General features: G+C 37.9%; 1 protein-coding gene across 1 annotated transcript in view; it reads left to right on the forward strand.

Annotated features, from left to right (window-relative positions):
- LOC124606041 (rap guanine nucleotide exchange factor 4) overlaps nt 1-18,590 on the forward strand; it is a 181,068-nt gene that overhangs the window by 143,808 nt on the left and 18,670 nt on the right. Inside the window, exon 14 of the mRNA XM_047138004.1 lies at nt 14,041-14,160. Within this exon, the coding sequence (XP_046993960.1) occupies nt 14,041-14,160 (120 nt within the window). The remainder of the gene's footprint in view (nt 1-14,040; nt 14,161-18,590) is intronic.

The following is an 18,590-nucleotide window of genomic DNA, read 5'->3' on the forward strand; positions in this document are numbered from 1 at the left end:
ACAATTATCTAAGGCAGGTGCACGCGTTTCTCGGGGCAGGGAAAGGGGTGGGGGGGGGGGGGGGTGCAGTTGGAAGACGTGCACCATCGAAGATGCTGGCAATAATGGGGGTTTTCTTGCAATGAGCCAATTATCTTCACAGTCAATAATGTCTACAAAATGTAAATGGAATGAGGTTCATGATTCAAAGCCCACCCAGCTGCACCATGGTTCCTAATGGTTTCATGTTCGAAGACGGTAAGTTGTTTGCTGTGGTAAATCTGTTTATTATTCAGAAAGGTGTTGATGTAGTTGCTGGCCCTGTGAAGTCCTGCTCTCATTTATGCAATGGCACTTTGCTTTTGGGGGCTACTGATTCTCGAGCACAACATCTGCTTGGTGCTTAGCTCCTCCATGGCAACCCTGTTCATGTCAAGATCCATCAAATGCCGAATTCTTCCCATAATACTATTTACATTAGGCTGCTCGATGGTCTGACTGAGGCAGAAATCCAAATGTACTTCTCTGCATCAACTGCAGTAAAGACCATGCCATCTTCTCTCATGATTTTCCCATGTATCTCAATGAGTGGGCTGTCCAGGAGACCTGGGTGAAGTAAAAAGTGCCATATCCTTTCGCTCACAAGTTGTTGGCTAGTCAGAAACCCTGTGTTCTGCAATCTGACACTTACAGTACTGTTCTTGTAACATCTTGCTCCATGAAGGACAGGGCCACGCAGACAAGTGACCTCAAATTTTGCACCCTAAGCCCAACTGGATGCTTTGCCCCTCCCTGCCGACCTTCAACAAACATTTCCCAAATTGTGATGACCAGGCAGAGTATCATACAAACATTATCCATACTGCCGCAGAATGTTCCATACCTTGCACTTCCTCTTTACCAAGCTGTGTTGTAGTCCCTTGGTGGAGTAAGACATGCCGCAACGTAATTTGCATGTGGAGACATGCTCTCCACGTTTTTAACTGCCATCCTACAATGGCAAACTGCATTCATTATAAACATTTGCATGCACAGTGTCATCACATTCTTCAGGATAGCAGAAAAGCTATCTGGATTTCATTTACTAGTTCTTTGAACAGTTCCATTCCCTCTTCCATCATGTGGGCCAACCTCTGATGGCTCTCTGGGACCAAGATTCATTCCTCAATTTCTGGCCGACAGTAGCAGATGATGTCATCATGGCCCCTATTGCTATCTCCAACACTTTGGGCCGCCATTTTGTGGAGATTTCGAACGCCTTCCACTATCACTGTGCCTTCCTCCATTGGAAAAGACTAGAGGAGGCTGGGGCGATACTTTTCTCTTGTCAGAATCTTGAGTGCTACGATGCTGCCTTTACTATGAGTGAGCTAGGTCATGCTCCCACTTCATCCTGATCCTCATCCCCAGAACGAGACAATGTTCACATTCAGATGTTGCGGCACCTCTCTCTTGTGGGCAAGCACTTTCTGTTTCATACGTTCAACTGCATCTGGGCTGAAGACACGTTTCCCAGATGCTGGCATGAAGCCACTGTCATACGCATACCTAAGCATGTTAAGGACAAACACCTTCCTTCAAGCTACCACCACATTTCTCCCACCAGCTGTATTTGCAAGGTGATGGAATGTACGATTCGTACTCAGCTGGTGTGGTGGCTCAAGTCTCGCAATTTACTAACCACTGCACAGTGTGGATTTAGAGCACACCATTCTGCAGTTGACCATCTCCTCACTTTGTCCACCCATGCCATGAATGGTTTTCTGTGGAACTTAGCATAGTACTTTTGCGTACACTGATGGTTCTCGGACTGACCGTGGTGTTGGTATGCCTTTGTCATTAGCACTGAGTTTTTCAGTACTCTTGATGGAGCCGCTGTGATGTTTATGGGGGTTCCTGGTCACATCGGTCTGATCGGAAATGAGGCCGCTGACACTGCTGCCAAGGCTGCAGTCCTTGTACTTCAGTCCGCTAGTTCTTACATTCCCACTGATGATCCCTGTGTCATGTCTGCCAGCAGGTAGTGCCACTTTGGCATCACCACTGGACCTCGCTTCATGGGAACAAGCTCCGGGTTATTAAGCCTCTGTCAGTGACTTGGATGACCACCTGTCGGCCCTCTCACCATGAAGAGATCATTTTAGCTACATTGCATATCGAGCACTGTCTTTTTAGCCATTTCTGTTTGTTAAGTGTACTCACCCACCACTTTGTTTTCAACCTTTGACAGTCCATCATTTCCTGATGGAATGCCATTTTTTTAATCCCTTACATTCTCGTTTGTGTTTGCTGTCTGAGTTATTGGCCGTTTTAGTGAACAATGCGCGGCCTGTCAACCGCACTTTACCTTTTGTCCATCGAAGCAGTATGCGAAGGAATTTAATTTTTAGTTTAAGACCTCAGTTTCTCTATGGTGTATTTTATAGACCTTTCTCCATGTCCTTGTTTTTAGCTGTCTTCTCTTCCATTGATTGGGATTAGCATGTAGTCGTTTTTAATTCCTCTCTTCGTCTTCGTGTTCTACAGTTTGACATGGGCGCATAAAATCCTAGTTGTTTTTCCAACCTAAAATGAAACGAACTTCCAAATCTCACATTCTGTGAAGAGTGTGGGTGTCCAACCATTTATTGCCCAGTGGTAGTTTCACTGCTGTTCTATCACCTTCCATAGATGCTCACTACAGTAACACGTGAACACTTGAGATACTTGTTTATACACTCTGTGTAATATCACCTTTTTCAAAGTCACTTGTGTCAGTAGATTTCCCCATTTGTGGCCTGTGTCATGACTATGATTATTCCCCATCTGCCTTTGATCCACTTACATGCTTTACTTATCCTGTCACCTTCTCACAATGACACCAGGTGATATCCAACCTCATGGTGGGAAGTGGTCATAATGTTTTGGCTTGTCAATGTATATGTCACAGCAGACACAAAAATAAAATCTTCTGAGATAGAAATTGAAGCTGAATGCAATATTGTTTAGGGTTTGGACTCATTGTCATAGATGATCACAGATGAGCATAAATGTTAGTAGTAGTAGTAGTAGTAGTAGTAACAATAATACTGTATTCAACATCTAATGGTTCATTCCATGTGTGCAAACACAACAAAAGTTTCAATCTTTGATACACAACACAATAATAATTTATTCTGAATACATCATTGATTAACATATGGCAAGATTACAAATAAAAAGTTTGCTGCTATTTACAATTTTTTTTTTTCAAAACACTTTTTATTCTGTATGTTGCAGTGATATTTTTCTAATATGTAAAAAGGGTTTTCTAAAAGGAATTTCTTGTGCTGAAACTTAAGCTTTATTGTGGGAAGAGTCATAACTATCCTGGGCAGTGAATTAACAAATTTTAATCCTGCATATTATGGACCCTTTTCATAGAGTGATGTTCTGTGGCTGCTGATGTCACTTTTTTGTTTATATCTGATATTGTACTGATTCAAATCATAATATATGGTAGGATATGGTCTTCTAACAAGTAATATAGCTTTTAGAATATACATGTTTCCTATGGTCAGCACACCAATGTTGGGGGAATAGGTCACGGTATGATTCCTTATTTTTAACTCCACAGTTGATTCTTATGGCACTTTTTTTCAAGAATCGATAGCTTGTTTATATTTTCTGTGGTTATTGCACCCCAAATTTATATTTCATAGTTCAGGCATGAGGAAAATAGTATGGTATGCAGTCTTTAGGACAACATTATCATTGTAAAACATGCTCCCCATATTGACTGAAAATATATTATTACATAACTTGCACACTGGAGAGTCAACACGTATGTCACATTTCAGATTATTTTGAGTGGTCAAACCAAGGACTTTCACACTAAACTCTTTTTTGCCATTTCACTACCTGTGTGCAGTTTAATTTCATCATTGAGTCTACAGTCACTGAACTATGTGAAACATGCTGTAATAGTGGCTATATTTAGGTGGCTGTCATTAAAGTATCACACTATTTCATTTGACACATTATTGCAGTGGGCCTGTTCTTCATTAAATGATTCCTCTTTACACATTATGGGCGTATCATCTGCATACAGAATTACTGTGTAGCTTAGAGAGCAATATTTAACATGATTCACATAAATCAAACAGAAGAGGGACATAATACGGAACCCTCTATCACATCTTATTTTATATCAGTAATGTTAGATTTTTGAACACCATTTTGTTTTAAGCAGTACAAATTATTTTTGGTTACTCATGTAAGAATTTGTTAGGCCTTAAGCAATGCATCTTACACCAATGTTCCATAGTTTATTTAATATAGGATAGTAATGTTCACACAGTCAAAAGTTTTCTCAAGGTCTAGGTATATACCTGCAACATATCCCTTGTTCTCAGTGTCACTTACCATCCCTTCAATTAACAGAACAGTTGCTATGCTAATTAATTTATATTTTAGGGATACATTTTGATTTTCAAACTCTAAATTGCGTTCACCGAGAAAATTTATGTTTCTGTTATATGTGACTTCTTCAATTATTTAGGAGAAGACTGGAAGTATTGAGATTGATCTGTAATTTACTACCTGGGCTATTTTTAGTTTGTCTGGAAAGGTGCCTTATTCTGTTATATTATTTACAGCTACAGGGAGATGTATGGAGCATTTAATTTACACTTTCAATACATTAATACTGAAGCCATCATGCCCTGTCAACTGGAGGATTTTAATAACTAATCATATTCATTATTTCTGTGCAGTTTGTGGGGCATAGATATGTGCTATGCTCAGATGAAGTGCCTTTAAAATTATACTCTAGATCTGTTCGATTTGTCATTGTTGGCTTTCCCTACCAAAGAAAAGTATTCATTGAATATGTTTACAATTTTGAGTTTGTCTCTTATGTACATCCCATTATGATTCATAGTAAGTTTGTACAAAATTTGTCTGTTCTAAAATTGTTTATCACTGCCCAGACACCAGCAGTAACAATATGTGAACCCTTAAGTTTGCTTGCAACATATTTGTTCCTCGTCAGTGATAATAAATCTTTAAATGTATGACAGATTTTGAAGACTTCTTTTAGCCTGACGTTTTCTGTATCATTCAACGTTAGTAAATGGAATAATTTTAATTTTCACTTTGCTTCAGTGATGTTACCATTTATCCAGATACTTTAGTTTATACTTTTTGCATGTTCAACTTTTGTGGCTACAATAAGGCATGTGATATGAAAACAGTAATAGAAGTCGGCAGCAATCTGTCATGTGAAAAGCTATCACTTTCAAACTGTGGTATATCTGTTAACATGCAGTTCAGTCTATCAATGTTAGCGTTATACATAATTCTTTTGCTTATATTTTCTTCCTTTATAATAACAGATGATGACGTGTAGGCCGGCCGGTGTGTCCGTGCGGTTAAAGGCGCTTCAGTCTGGAACCGCGTGACCGCTACGGTCACAGGTTCGAATCCTGCCTCGGGCATGGATGTGTGTGATGTCCTTAGGTTAGTTAGGTTTAAGTAGTTCTAAGTTCTAGGGGACTGATGACCATGGAAGTTAAGTCCCATAGTGCTCAGAGCCATTTTTTTGACGTGTAGGACTCTGGTTGTAAATGTACTGTAGGAAAAATGGATTATGTTTGTTATTATGCTATCGAGATATGTTTTCATCTTCCCAACTTCTCTAGTTGGCTCATAAATGAGTGGGCTCAAATGGAATTCTTCTAACAAGAGACATAGTTTTTGGTTAATAAATCTATATTTACTTCACCTGTTATTACCATATTTACAGAGCCATTTAAACCAGAAAATGTACTGTCACTAACAGTGAAATTACTTGTTTCTTTTTAGATTAGTTTAGATTCAGTTTTCATTCCATAGACCCCGAAATGAGATGATTCTCATGGGTGTGAAGGTTCCATCCCCACCATGAGTCTTGTCTTCTCTGCCAGAGGCTGAGCAAAATTTCACGGAGAGTGGTTAACCAATTCTAATTAAGTTTTCAGTGTATCACTTTTCAGTTACAACTGATATCTCACACCTATTAATCCATGTAATTATATACCAATTTGCTCATTTTTAAATTTTTCTGAGTGATTTTTAGGCTGGACCATATAGGGTGATTCAGAACTGCCAAGCTACCCAGCAGGCTGTACATGTTTCCGTGGCTTGTCAGCAGTGGCTGTTTGTGTGGCAGACAAATGTCCATGCACACTACACCCTGCTGTGCCTTTTGATTGGCAGTCAAGATCCTTGGCACAAATTTTGCAGCGACACAATCCATGCCCATTTCATCAGTCGACATTCGTTGACATGTCTGATAACCAATACCCACTTCATCCACAAGTTCTTGAATGGTTCAACATCAGTCCGCACGAACCAATTGTTGAAGTTTGGCAACGATGTCTTGCATTGTGCAGCCAACGGGCCTTCCAGTGGGAGCATCATCTTCGACGTCTGTATGGTCGGCCCTGAACCCAGCATGCTACTCAAACACAAGCGTACAGCTCATTCTCTGTCCCAAAAACACTTGCTGAATCATTGAAAAGGTCTCTGTAGCACTTTTCCTGAGATTCACACAGAATTTGATACACATGCACTGTTCTGTTCACGGATCAATCGCAAAATCACCACACACCAAACACAGAGTTTTATGGAAATCACTGTGGACATGCAACACGCCCTCCCAGCTTAGTTCCACTCCTCACACTGACTCATCAGATATGCACATCTCGCCACTTAGCAGTGCGAAGATCTACTTCTCCTACTTTCCAGATGGCAACAACAGTCCCGAAAAATTTGCATTCCACCTTGTATACTTTTCGTGAATTGGGGGTTACAATATTCAATCTCGCTACGACAACCCTATGTTCTCTAATCCCTGTATCCATTTTGATGCTTGTTATTAGTTCAGGATTATTTGTTGCTAAGAGGTCAACAGTGTTTTCACAATGGTTTACTATTTGTGTGGGCTTATAAACTAACTGCTTGAAACGTTTTCAGAGAATGCACTTAGCAACAATTTTGGATGATGTCCTATTGTACTACTGCATATAAACATGTATTTTTTCCAACATATCAAAGATAAATTAGTCGCTACCAACTGTAACTATATGAACTGGCTATGTATTTAAAATTAGACTCAAGTTTTCTTTGAACCTTTCAGCAATTATATCATGTTAGTTGGGAGGTCAGTAAGAGGATCTCATCATTATTTTATTCCATTTGCCAAGAACGACCTCTGCCCATACTAACTCACCAGAGCTATCTGCTTTAATTTTGCTACAAGAGAAACTACTTCTAACAGCAATAAACAGTCAGCACCAACTGTGTTTAGCCTATCCTTTCGTACACCATTAGGTTCTTCTCAAAAACTTTGGCTGAACTGATCTTTGGCTTTAGGCAGCTTTCAGTGCCTATAACGATTTGAGCGTCAGTGCTTTCTATTAGTGCTTGGAGCTCTGGTACTTTCCCAACACAGCTATGACAATTTACAACTGTTATACTGATGGTTCCTGTAACTACATTCTTCCTGTGTTTGGTCTGTACCCTTTGTGACTGAAGCCATTTTTGTTCTTTCCCAAGATCCTCTAACTTAACACACCACACCACGCAGCACATGCTACCCATGTAGATGCCTCCTGCATGTAGTGGATTTCCTATGGCACAAGTCAAGACATCTGCAGCCTAAACAGTTGCAGAACTGTCTGAGCCTCTGTTTCAGACCCTCCACTCAGCTGTGTACCAGAGGTCCATAGTCAGTCTTGTCAGATATGCTGCATATGGTGAGGTCTGTTATCATCTCACAAGCAAGACTGGTATCCTTTACCACTTCTGTTAGACACGCAAAATCAGAGAGACTCTCTTCCAATCAAAGTGACCCACCTCATTGGTACTGACATGAGTCACCACCTGCAGTTGGCTGCATCCTGTGCTCTTCATGGCATCCATTCCACATCTTGAATGACTCCACATTGTATGCACACAGAGTGCACATTGGCTTTCTTCCCCTCCTTTGTGGCCATGTCCCTAAGGGGCCTCATAACGTGCCTAACACTGGAGCTCCCAAGAACCAATAATCCCACTCTCTGTGACAGATGACTGCATCTGGCTGAGCAACAGTCAGCCACAGACAGCACCTGTAACCTGTTTGTGAGACTAACTGGGGGGGGACCTTATGTGCGGCCCCTCAAGAAGTCTTTCACCAACTGCCATGCCCTGAGGCGACCTCCCATTTGACCATGGCTGACAGTTCAACCTTGGTGCGAGCAGTAACTGAGCTGGACACCAGTGAGGACCAGTCTGAGGACATGGACATGCTGGGCATCTGCTGGATCTCCATGGCAGGCCCACAACAGTGATGCCTATGCACTGCATCTCCAAGCTGTGTAACCAAAGCCATCACAGCCTGGAGTTGAGACTGAAGTGTCACCAACTTGGCTTGCATCTGCACACAACAATCACAGTCTCTATCCGTACTAAAGACTATGAAAAACTACACTCGCGCAGACAGGCTATCGACACTTGCTGCAGAACTCTACTGTAGAGCCTGACAAAAATACAAGAACTGTGTGTAATAAATCAGATTAATATGCAGAGATTAAAAAACCAAACTACTGAAGCACTCAGGTGAGACCAAATAATTCGCCCCTGATTAGGAACTTGTAATATGTCACAAAACAGTTTCCTTTCCAACGCAAACAAAAACTTAAGAACTGCGTTTATTAGATATTAAATTAACATGCAGAAACTCAAGAAACTAAACTAATAAAGCACACAAAAGAAATTATACAATTCACTCCTGGTTAAGAACTCATTAAAACACAAAATTGGTTACTTCCCTGTTGCTAATTTTGTTTCGTCCGGTTGCTGTTGCCTGACTTCCTCAAAAATTAATTTGTTGGCAATATTTTTACCTCTTTTATTTGTGCACATGCCATGAGATGTGTACAGATCTCTTTCTAGATTGCTGGCATTTGTGAGAAAAACAAAAGTTAAATTTATTACAAATTGTTTTAAGCCTTTCAATTGTCTTACACTCTTCCAGGTTTACAGTTGATTGTGGAATGTTAACAATTGCTTTAGCACTAGTTAACTTGTCAAGTGTCACTTTCACATGCCCAATGGCATCATTTACTTAATTTTGAGCTACATCATTTGTAAGTGCCATGACAATCACACAATCATTTGATGAGAATGATTCACTATGTTGAACTGACCACCACACTAATATCCAAATGTAATGGAAAACTTAAGGAAAAAACTCAAATCATTGATATGTATTTTCTAGAAGCATAGTGTTGCGTTTGTAAAAGCTGTCAAAAGCATCAAAATATGTGTTCCGTCACTGTGGGATGACACATGGTGCTGAAATTGAGGATAGATAAGCAAAACCAGACATGGACCTATTAGTATTTTAATTTAAAAGTGGAAGTCATGAATTCCATTTTCAAACTTTCGATTAAAAAGAAAGATCCACAAGTGCTACCTCAGTTCAGCACTGGCAACACTGCTGATATAGATATTAGTGTCAGCAGTGTTGAGAAACTACTTACATTTCTAAACTTCAACAAGGCCCAATGGCATTTCTCCCAGATTTTATATATAATTTCAGACTGAGTTAGTGTCTTTTTCAGTTAAAATATATTGCAGATCCCTCAAACAAAAATTGTATTCAATAGCTCCAAAAAAGCACAGGTCATAATCATCTAAGAGACCAATAGCAGAAGTGATCTGTAACACCACTGTCCAATATAAGTGACATTCATTTGCTGTAAAATGTAACAACATATTCTAAGCTCAAATACAATGAAGCATCTTTAACATAATGACCTTCAGCAACAGAAACTCAGCTCTCACTGTTCTCAGATGACAGCCTGAAGCCTGTGTATTAAATCAGTCATGTTGATGCAGTATTTCTTAACTTTCAAAAAGCATTTAACTCACTAGCACTCTATATTACTATTTGAATGAAGCTTCAACCAAAATTTGTGACTGAATTGAGGATATCTTGGTAGGGAGGATGCAGCATGTTATCTGGGATGGAGAATTATCAACATATGCAAAAGTAGCTTCAGACATGCCTCATCAAAGTGGTTTCGGGCCATTCTGTTCTTGTTACATATTAATTATTTGGCAGACAATGCTAATGGTAATCTCAGATTTTTTCAGATGATACAGTTGTCTGCAATGAATTACTTCTGGAGAAAACATGCACAAATAATCAGTTGCAAGTAAATAAGATTTCAATGTTGTGCAAAGATTGGCAACTTGCTTTAAATGCTCACAAATGTAAAATTGTGCACAACACAAAACACAAAAATGTAGTATCCCATCAGTACAATATCAGCTAGTCACAGCTGGAATCAACAATTCATACAAATATCTGGGTGTGACACAAAATGAAATGATTACTTAGGGTCAGTCTTGTATACAGTAAGTGTCAGACTTTGGTTAAGAGATTTCTCATGTAACACATCCTGGAATATTCTTAAAATGTATTGGACCCATAGCAAATGTTGAGTGCATACAAAAAAGGGTAACACAAATGGTCACAAAGATAATCATCTTGATGTTGAAGCTCTTTTGTCTGTGTTTGCTCTAACAATAACATATGTTTTTGAGTGGTGTCCACCTTTTGCAAAACACAATTTTGTTTTTTGTCCCCGAGATGTTTCACTGCAGTTGCAGCATCATCAATGTGTTTTTCATTATTATGGCTTCATACCACATGCTGTGGTTTTGCTGCTGTATTACGTTTTTACAGTGACTGTTTTTCTTTACAGTTTGTCACCTGCAAAATTTCTTTTTTAGTCATCTTCTTCATTGTCAAGTTCTATGTATTGATTTGTCACTGTCACTATCACTGTTTACCAGCAGGTAAAACCCACTGATGATGCTGCAACTGCAGTGAAACATGTCTGGGACAAAAAACAAAATTGTGTTTTGCTCAAGACGGACCCCACTCAAAAACATATGTTATGGTCACAAAGGTTTGTTTGACTCCCCTTATACTCAGGGAAATACTGAAAAACCTGAACCAGCAGATACTTGAATATGCCATGTATACCACTAAAGCCTACCTAAAGAGTTTTAAAAACTAGTATTATATGAGGAATCTACTGATGTACTACTATCACATCAAAGCAGCATAAATGAGATTTTAGTACTTACATCATACACAGAGGGCATTTAAACTGTCACTCTTCCTGTGGTCCACACACAAAAGAAACGGGAATACAACCTAATACTTGATACAATGAAAGTACCCTTGTATACTTCACAATGATTTGCTGAATATGGATGAATATGTTGACTTTTAGGAATTTCATTATTTTATGTGTATAATCTGTTGTAACCAGCAAATATTATCATTGTCTATTTAGAAGTTGTTCAATGTCAGTCAGTCATAGCAAATGATAATTCATAATGTAGAAAAAAGAATTTTACTGTGGTTTACGTATTTAAGCTGCACATGATATCAGACCTTTGTCTTTAAAATCAAGCAATGTGAAACACTAAGACAATGGATACATTTTTTGGAGAAGTGGAATTCAAATCCCCTCTGACCCACCAAGAATAAGGGTTTTCATGTTCATATTCATATTTATTCACCTTTAAACATTTTACATGCAATCAGTGTCATGTAATAAAAGTTACTGATACATTGTATACATCTATACATACATATATTTGACAAGACAAATTTAGTGCATAATATTATATTTCTAATTTTGTAATATATACTCTTTTCACAAAATGTATCATCAAAATTCAATATCATTTATTGCACTCTCTTGAAATTCTTGAACTGTATAAAATACTTTACTTTTTATCCATTTTGCTACTTTTTCTTTAAATTTATCCGTGGACATAAAATGTGCACTTTGGGGTAATTTGTTAAAAAATGTGGGTGCTGGATACTTACAACTGCAGCGAATCTTTGATAGTCTGGCAAATAGGGTGTCAGTTGTCTGTCCAGTTCTTGTATTATGTGAATGCATTGCCATCCTAAGGTCAAAGTTATTTAAATTTTCTTTGGCATATATCAGGCAACTATAAATATACAAGCCAGGGACTGTCATTATATTTAATTCTTTAAAATGCTGCCTCTATGAGTCTCTGGGTGGTAGTCCTACGAGGCATCTGATTGCTTTTTTTTTCCATTTGAACACAGTATTTGAAATTGGGCAGTTTCCCCATAGTATAATCCCATAAGCGAGATGAGAGTGGAAGAATTCAAAGTATGCACATAGTAGAAGTGTTCTACTAACAGAGCCTCTCAGTTTATGTAACAAGATGATTACAGTTGAGAGTTTTTTGCATAGCAAGCCTGTGTGTGTTTCCCAGTTAAGATTTTGGTCGATATGGAACCTTATTAATTTTACAGATTTGTTTTCATTTTTGGGGGCATTCAAATTAAATACAGTGTCTTCTGTCTTATTATTATTTATCTGTAATGAATTTGCCTGAAACCAGCTGGTGCATCTGTCCATTGCTATTGTTACATTATTCTGTAATTCATCCAAGTTGTTTCCCTCAATAATTAGCATTGTATTGTCTGCATACAGTGCTGTGTCACAAGGTAATGCAGAAAGCAAATCATTTATGTAGACTACAAAAAGAAAAGGTCCAAGTATGGAGCCCTGTGGTACTCCTTTGGTAACAGGCAAGAAACTGGACCTTTTTCATTTATAGCCACTGTTTGTTTTCTATTGCATAAGTAAGACAGTAACAGTTGGAGAGCACTCTCCCCTAGTCTGTAATACTGCAGCTTTCTTACAATAATATTGTGGGATACAGTATCAAATGTTTTCATAAGGTCCAACAGTCTCATACTAATTATGGATTTATTCTCAAAGGAGTTGTATACTTTAGTGACAATGCTCTCTGCTGCCTTCACGGTTGAGAGACCAGTTCTGAACCCATACTGTGTGGAACATAGAAGTTTGTTCAATTCAAAACACTGCCTCATTTGCTGATGGATACAGTACTCTATTATTTTTGAAAATATGGGAACTAGCAAGAGGGGTCGGTAATTGTCAGGTAAATCTTTTTCACCTTTCTTATACACAGGTATGATAAGAGAGATTTTTAACAATCTGGGTAAACACCTTCATTTAATATCTTATTTATTACCCTTGTTAAGGGGATTATTATTTCTTCTCAGACAGTTTTTATAACATAATTAGATAAACCATAGTAATCATCAGCTCTGGAGATACTGAACTTGGCTATTGATTCATTGACCTGTCTAGGAGTTACTAATGCCCATTCAGATTTATCACTCAGCCTTCTTTGTATTGTAGGTAACAGTGCTTCTGCCTTTCTCGCATCTCCCTCTATCTTAATGTCAGAGACAGGATTGACAAAATGTGCATTTAATATATGTGGAGGAATCTGTGTACTGTTTTCTTTCTTTTGACAGTTTATTTCAGTTTTAATGACTTTCTATGCTGCTTTGCATTTATTTGTGGAATTGAGTATGAATGTGTCATTGGCTTTGCATTTTGCGGTCTTGATTTCAGACCTACAGTGTTTTCTGGCTAGTTCATACATATTTTTATCTGCTTCACTATGGTGAGCCCTGTCATGATACATGAGCATAATTGTTCTTAAATTGTTTAATTGTGGTGTGTACCATTCTCTCATTCTTTTGGTTTTGTGGTGGGTGTTATTCTTGTGGGTTCTTTGGTACTGTTTAGCGCAGGTTTCTTCAAGTATTTTAACTACTACATCTAGGAATTTAATGGTTGACTTCCCTAGAAGCAACTTATGATGTATACCATTACCTCTAATGATCTCCTCACAAATTGGATTTTAAATCCTTATCTGCCTTCCTTTGTCACTAATTTTTAAGATTGTTTTTGATATTTTTTAAAATTTTAGTGTATTCAATACAATAAATAAGTCATTAAAGCAGTTTTGTGCATAATTATGACTGTCTTATTCTAGCTTCTTTTTGATAGCGTTGATGTGTCACATAACAAACCTTGGACCATTCACTGTATTAAATTTATTAAGTATTTGTATGAAAGAGTAAATTCTTAATTTTCGTGCTTTTTCTGTTTTATTTGCCATTTGTTTCAGACATGACATTCACTCATGAAGGGAACAAAACCTGTCTGGATGGCTTGGTGAATTTTGAGAAGATGCATATGCTGGCACAAACAATGCGAACAATTAGATATTGTCGTAGCAGACGTATAGGTAAATTGGCATTTTATGTTAGCCTCTCAGTAAACCATTGGTAAAACATTGTAGAAAAATGTGTGTCCTACTAATGTTGTATCATAGGTACATAAGATACAATATTTTGTGTACATATCAAAGCTATTTATTACGAATTTGACATCCAGTTGATCCACATGTTAGATTTAAGTACAGTGGAAACTACACTGTTACCTCTTAACATTGCTTGGAACATATCTATGGGATTTATGAGAGAGCTGTACATACACTACTCTAGATTCACACAGATAGCATATTGTGAAATATTTTATTAGCATGAAATTTCTCACATATCAGGTTCCTGCAATTATTTCTACAAACTAGATTAATTTCATTATTAGGACCACTAGTGCTACTAGACCAGCACAGCATATTAATACTCTGGTTGAAATCCATCATAGCATGAGGAGATGTACTACAGTTTGTGACATTATGATTTTTTATATCTGACAGATGATTTGACATAAGTGACATCTGGTGGTGGAGTAAGCTTTCAGCCAAAAAACTACCCTTTTCATAATTTTCTCAAATTTCTGTTTAATAAGTGTAATGATTTGCCCATTATTGGCAACTTATTGTCCTGTGTTTTTAACTATTATTGGCAATAATTCATCAAAGTTAGTGGTCATAAATATGAATTTAATATCATCTGTCTCATTGTTACTATCAACAGGGACTTGAATATCATTTGGCTTATTGAGTTTATTCAATACATGCCTAAGATTGCTCCAAATCATCCTTGCCTTGTTACTGGGATTTTTTACCCTTTCTGATGAAATATTGAATAATTTTGCATAGCCTTCCTGTGATGTTACAATGAGGAGCTGAAACCAAGTGGAATTTAAAGCTGTCATTTTTCCTGATGACATGCAACTCTTCTCTATGGCTGAGTGATGATAGTATCCTGTTGTGTAAAATATTCCAGAGGTAAAATAGTCCCCAACTGGATTTCAGGACAGGCTACTCAGGAGCATATCATATCATGATGAGAAAAACAAAACTGGCAACCTACAAGTCAGAACATGGAATCTTAGATCATTTAATTGGGTAGTTATGTGATTGGTGATGGTGGTGGTGGTGGTGGTGGTGGTGGTCTTCAGTCTGAAGATGGGTTTAATGCAGCTCTCCACACTAGACTGTTCTACGCAAGCCTCATCATCACTGTGTTCCTACCACAAACTATGTCCATTTGAAGTACTCTGCAACTTTTATCCCCCCACAATTCCCTCCAGTACTAAATTGACAATTCCTTAATTCTATATACTGAATATTCCATCTAGCCTTGGAGGAACATAGACAGATTAATAACTTGGGTACAACATGTTATTGTGGAACATTAACACATTGTATTCAAATTACTGAAATTCCTTAATGTTTCAGTGTGTGTCCTATCATCTGATCCCTTCTTTTAGTCAAGTAATGCCGCAATTTCTTATCTCACCATTTATGCTCATTACCTCCTCATTAGTTACACAGTGTACTCATTTAATCTTCATCATTCTTATGTAATGCTACATTTCAGAAGCTTCTGTTCTCTTCATGTCTGAATTACTTACTGCCCATGTTTCACTTCTGTACAAAGCTACACTCCAGACAAATGCCCCCAAAAAGGACTTCCTAGTTCCTAAATTTATATTAAGTGTTAACAAATATCTTTTCTTCAGAAATGTTTATCTTTCTGTTGCTATTCTACATTTTGCATTTTCTCTAGTTCAGCCATCATATGTTATCTACCACTTCCCTTTCCCAGTCTAATTCCCTCAGCATCATTAACTTAATTTGACTACATTCCACTACCCTTGTTGTGCTTTTGTTAATGTTCATTTATATTCTCCTTTCAAGACACTGTCTTTCGAGTAAACTGCACTTCCAAGTCCTTTGCTCTCCCTGAGAGAATTACAGTGCCATTGGCAAACAACAAAGATATTATTTCCTTTGCTAATACAAGTTGTAAATAATCTTTCACACACTGTATTTTACCCCTGATTTCCTCAGAAATTTAAAGAGTTTACTCCAGTCAACAGTATCAAAATCTTTCTCCAAATCCACCTATACTGTAAATTTAGGTTTGCCTTTCCTTACACTACCTTCTAAGACAAGTCATAGGATCAGTACTGCCTCGTATGTTCCAACGTTTCTCCAGAACTTGACCTGATCTTCCCCAGACCAGCTTCTACAAGATTTTCCATTCTTATGTAAATAATTCATGTCAGCATTTTGCAACCGAGACTTACTAAACTGATAGTTCAGTAATATTCTGCCTTTCAGAACCTGATGTCTTTGGGGAAATTATTACTTTCTTCTTGAAATTTGAGAATATTTCCCCTGTCTCATATACCATTGCACGCCAGGTGGAGTGGTTTAGCCATGGGTGGGTCTCCCATGGACTTCAGCAGTTCTGAGGGAGTGTCGTCTACACCAGCAGCCCTGTTTCAGATTACGTCTTTCAGCGCTCTCTCAAATTCTTCTCCCATCTCATTTGTATCTACTTCCTCTTGCCTTTCTATAATATTGCCTTGTTCATTTCCATTATATAGCCCTCTATATAGTCCTTCCATATTCCACTTTTATCTTCTTACCATCAGAGCTCTTGATATTGATGCAGCTGTTGCTCTTGTGTCACAAGGCCTCATTAATTTTCCTGTAGGTGGTATTTATCTTTCCCCTAGTTATTCTTGCTTCTGTAGGCTTAAATTTGTCCTCTAGCCATCCCCTAGTAAGGATTTGAATTTTTAATTACCATTGTTTCTATAATATACCTTTTCTTGTAAACTAATTAAGCAATAAAACTGGAATTTCACATTTTATGTCTGCATAAGAGGCTAATAAAACATATGGAACAGATTTTTGTTTAAGGGTGTAGTTGCTTTGAAATTAATTTTTCAGTTTTGTGCTACCCAGGACTGCTCTATTATTCTAAAATTTTAAAGGAGTACTTTTCTCACAGAAAAGATAATGGAAAAAGTGTGCACAGCATTATTCAGTAACTAATTCCTAAGAACTATGCCAAATTTCAGGACTTGAGCTTTTACAGTTACTGAGAAAAGGTAAATTACAACTAAAAATATCAGTTTAAGGAATTTCGAATTATTGCAATTTTTGACAATATTGTTACATCTCTAGTGACTTATTTGTCCATATCCATAATCTTTATTCCCTTACTTGTCTTCCTGGAGTAATCTCTTCCCATGCTTCCTTTACATAGCCAACTTTTGCATTTTTTCTTCTGCTGCCTGCACTTCGTCCAGTCGCGCTTCATCAATGCTTCTGAGTATCTTCACTGTGAATGCACCTGGGTGGAAGCCTAGTCTCTGCAGGCACTTAATCCTGCCTACAATTCCAGTATTGAACACTAGACAGACATCACATGTAGCTATCTCCACAACAACTGAGAACACAAATACTGTTTTTGGACTATGCATCCATATAAGGTGATTATAGTTCTCTTTTGCATTCTGTGTTTTCCCATGTACACATTTTGTAAGCACTTCAGGATTGGCTAGAAAGCTGGTTTTATATCATCTAAACTAGCAAGTGGCAAACCATGTTTGTGGGTGTATGGCTTTCCACTGGCTTCTACATTTGCACCACGATATGTCACAAAGGGAATGTTGAGGATTATCATCTGTGAAAATTTTGTGAAAGAATATTGCCCACATAGTTCATTGCATTGTTGTCACACTGTGTAAGTTATCCCTGATAGCTTTTCCATAATATATTTGTAAAGTATGAATTTCCTTGTCTGTCAGTCTGTTTACACCTTCCAGTGGCTTTCTATCTTCTAATTTCTTGTCTTCCATTTCTTTCTTCACTCAGAGAAGTCTACCTCCCATTCACTTTTGATTATGCACCACACATTCAGTTTTTCAATTTTAGTTTGTCAAGCATAAGGATTGCTCCTAAAACAGTCTTAAAAGCACTGAAATTGCCATCACATAGATACTACACATCCCTAACACCTTATTGTTCAACTGACCTTTGGAATATTAGTTTCATTCCAGCTGCTTCCATCCCTCCACTTAATCCCTGGTAATTTCTGCTGCACTTTTTCATGTGTTCCTGCTGCCACCTTTCTTCTTCACAGCCATCATTGTTCTTTCTCGTGTCACACTGACAGCAATATTTCCTCATTACTTGGAAGTCTAAGATTTTCCATGTATCCACACTAATGACAGATGATACACTAGCAAGTGATATACGGCCCCTCTTCATCCAGTTTGCATCACAAGAGACACACAGATCTGTCTTCACTACAAATTGTCCTCCTTCCCGTTCGTTGTTAATACCTACAGCTTCCTCGCAAGCTGCTTTCGTGTCCCCCTTGCACCCAACTTCAAGAGCACTGAGGAGTGTTCTGTTGTAATCACTGAATCTAGTCACTGGTGCAGGCATTTCCCTCAAGACACAAA

This window comes from Schistocerca americana, chromosome 3, assembly GCF_021461395.2.
Source record: "Schistocerca americana isolate TAMUIC-IGC-003095 chromosome 3, iqSchAmer2.1, whole genome shotgun sequence".
NCBI classification, from domain to species: Eukaryota; Metazoa; Arthropoda; class Insecta; order Orthoptera; family Acrididae; genus Schistocerca; species Schistocerca americana.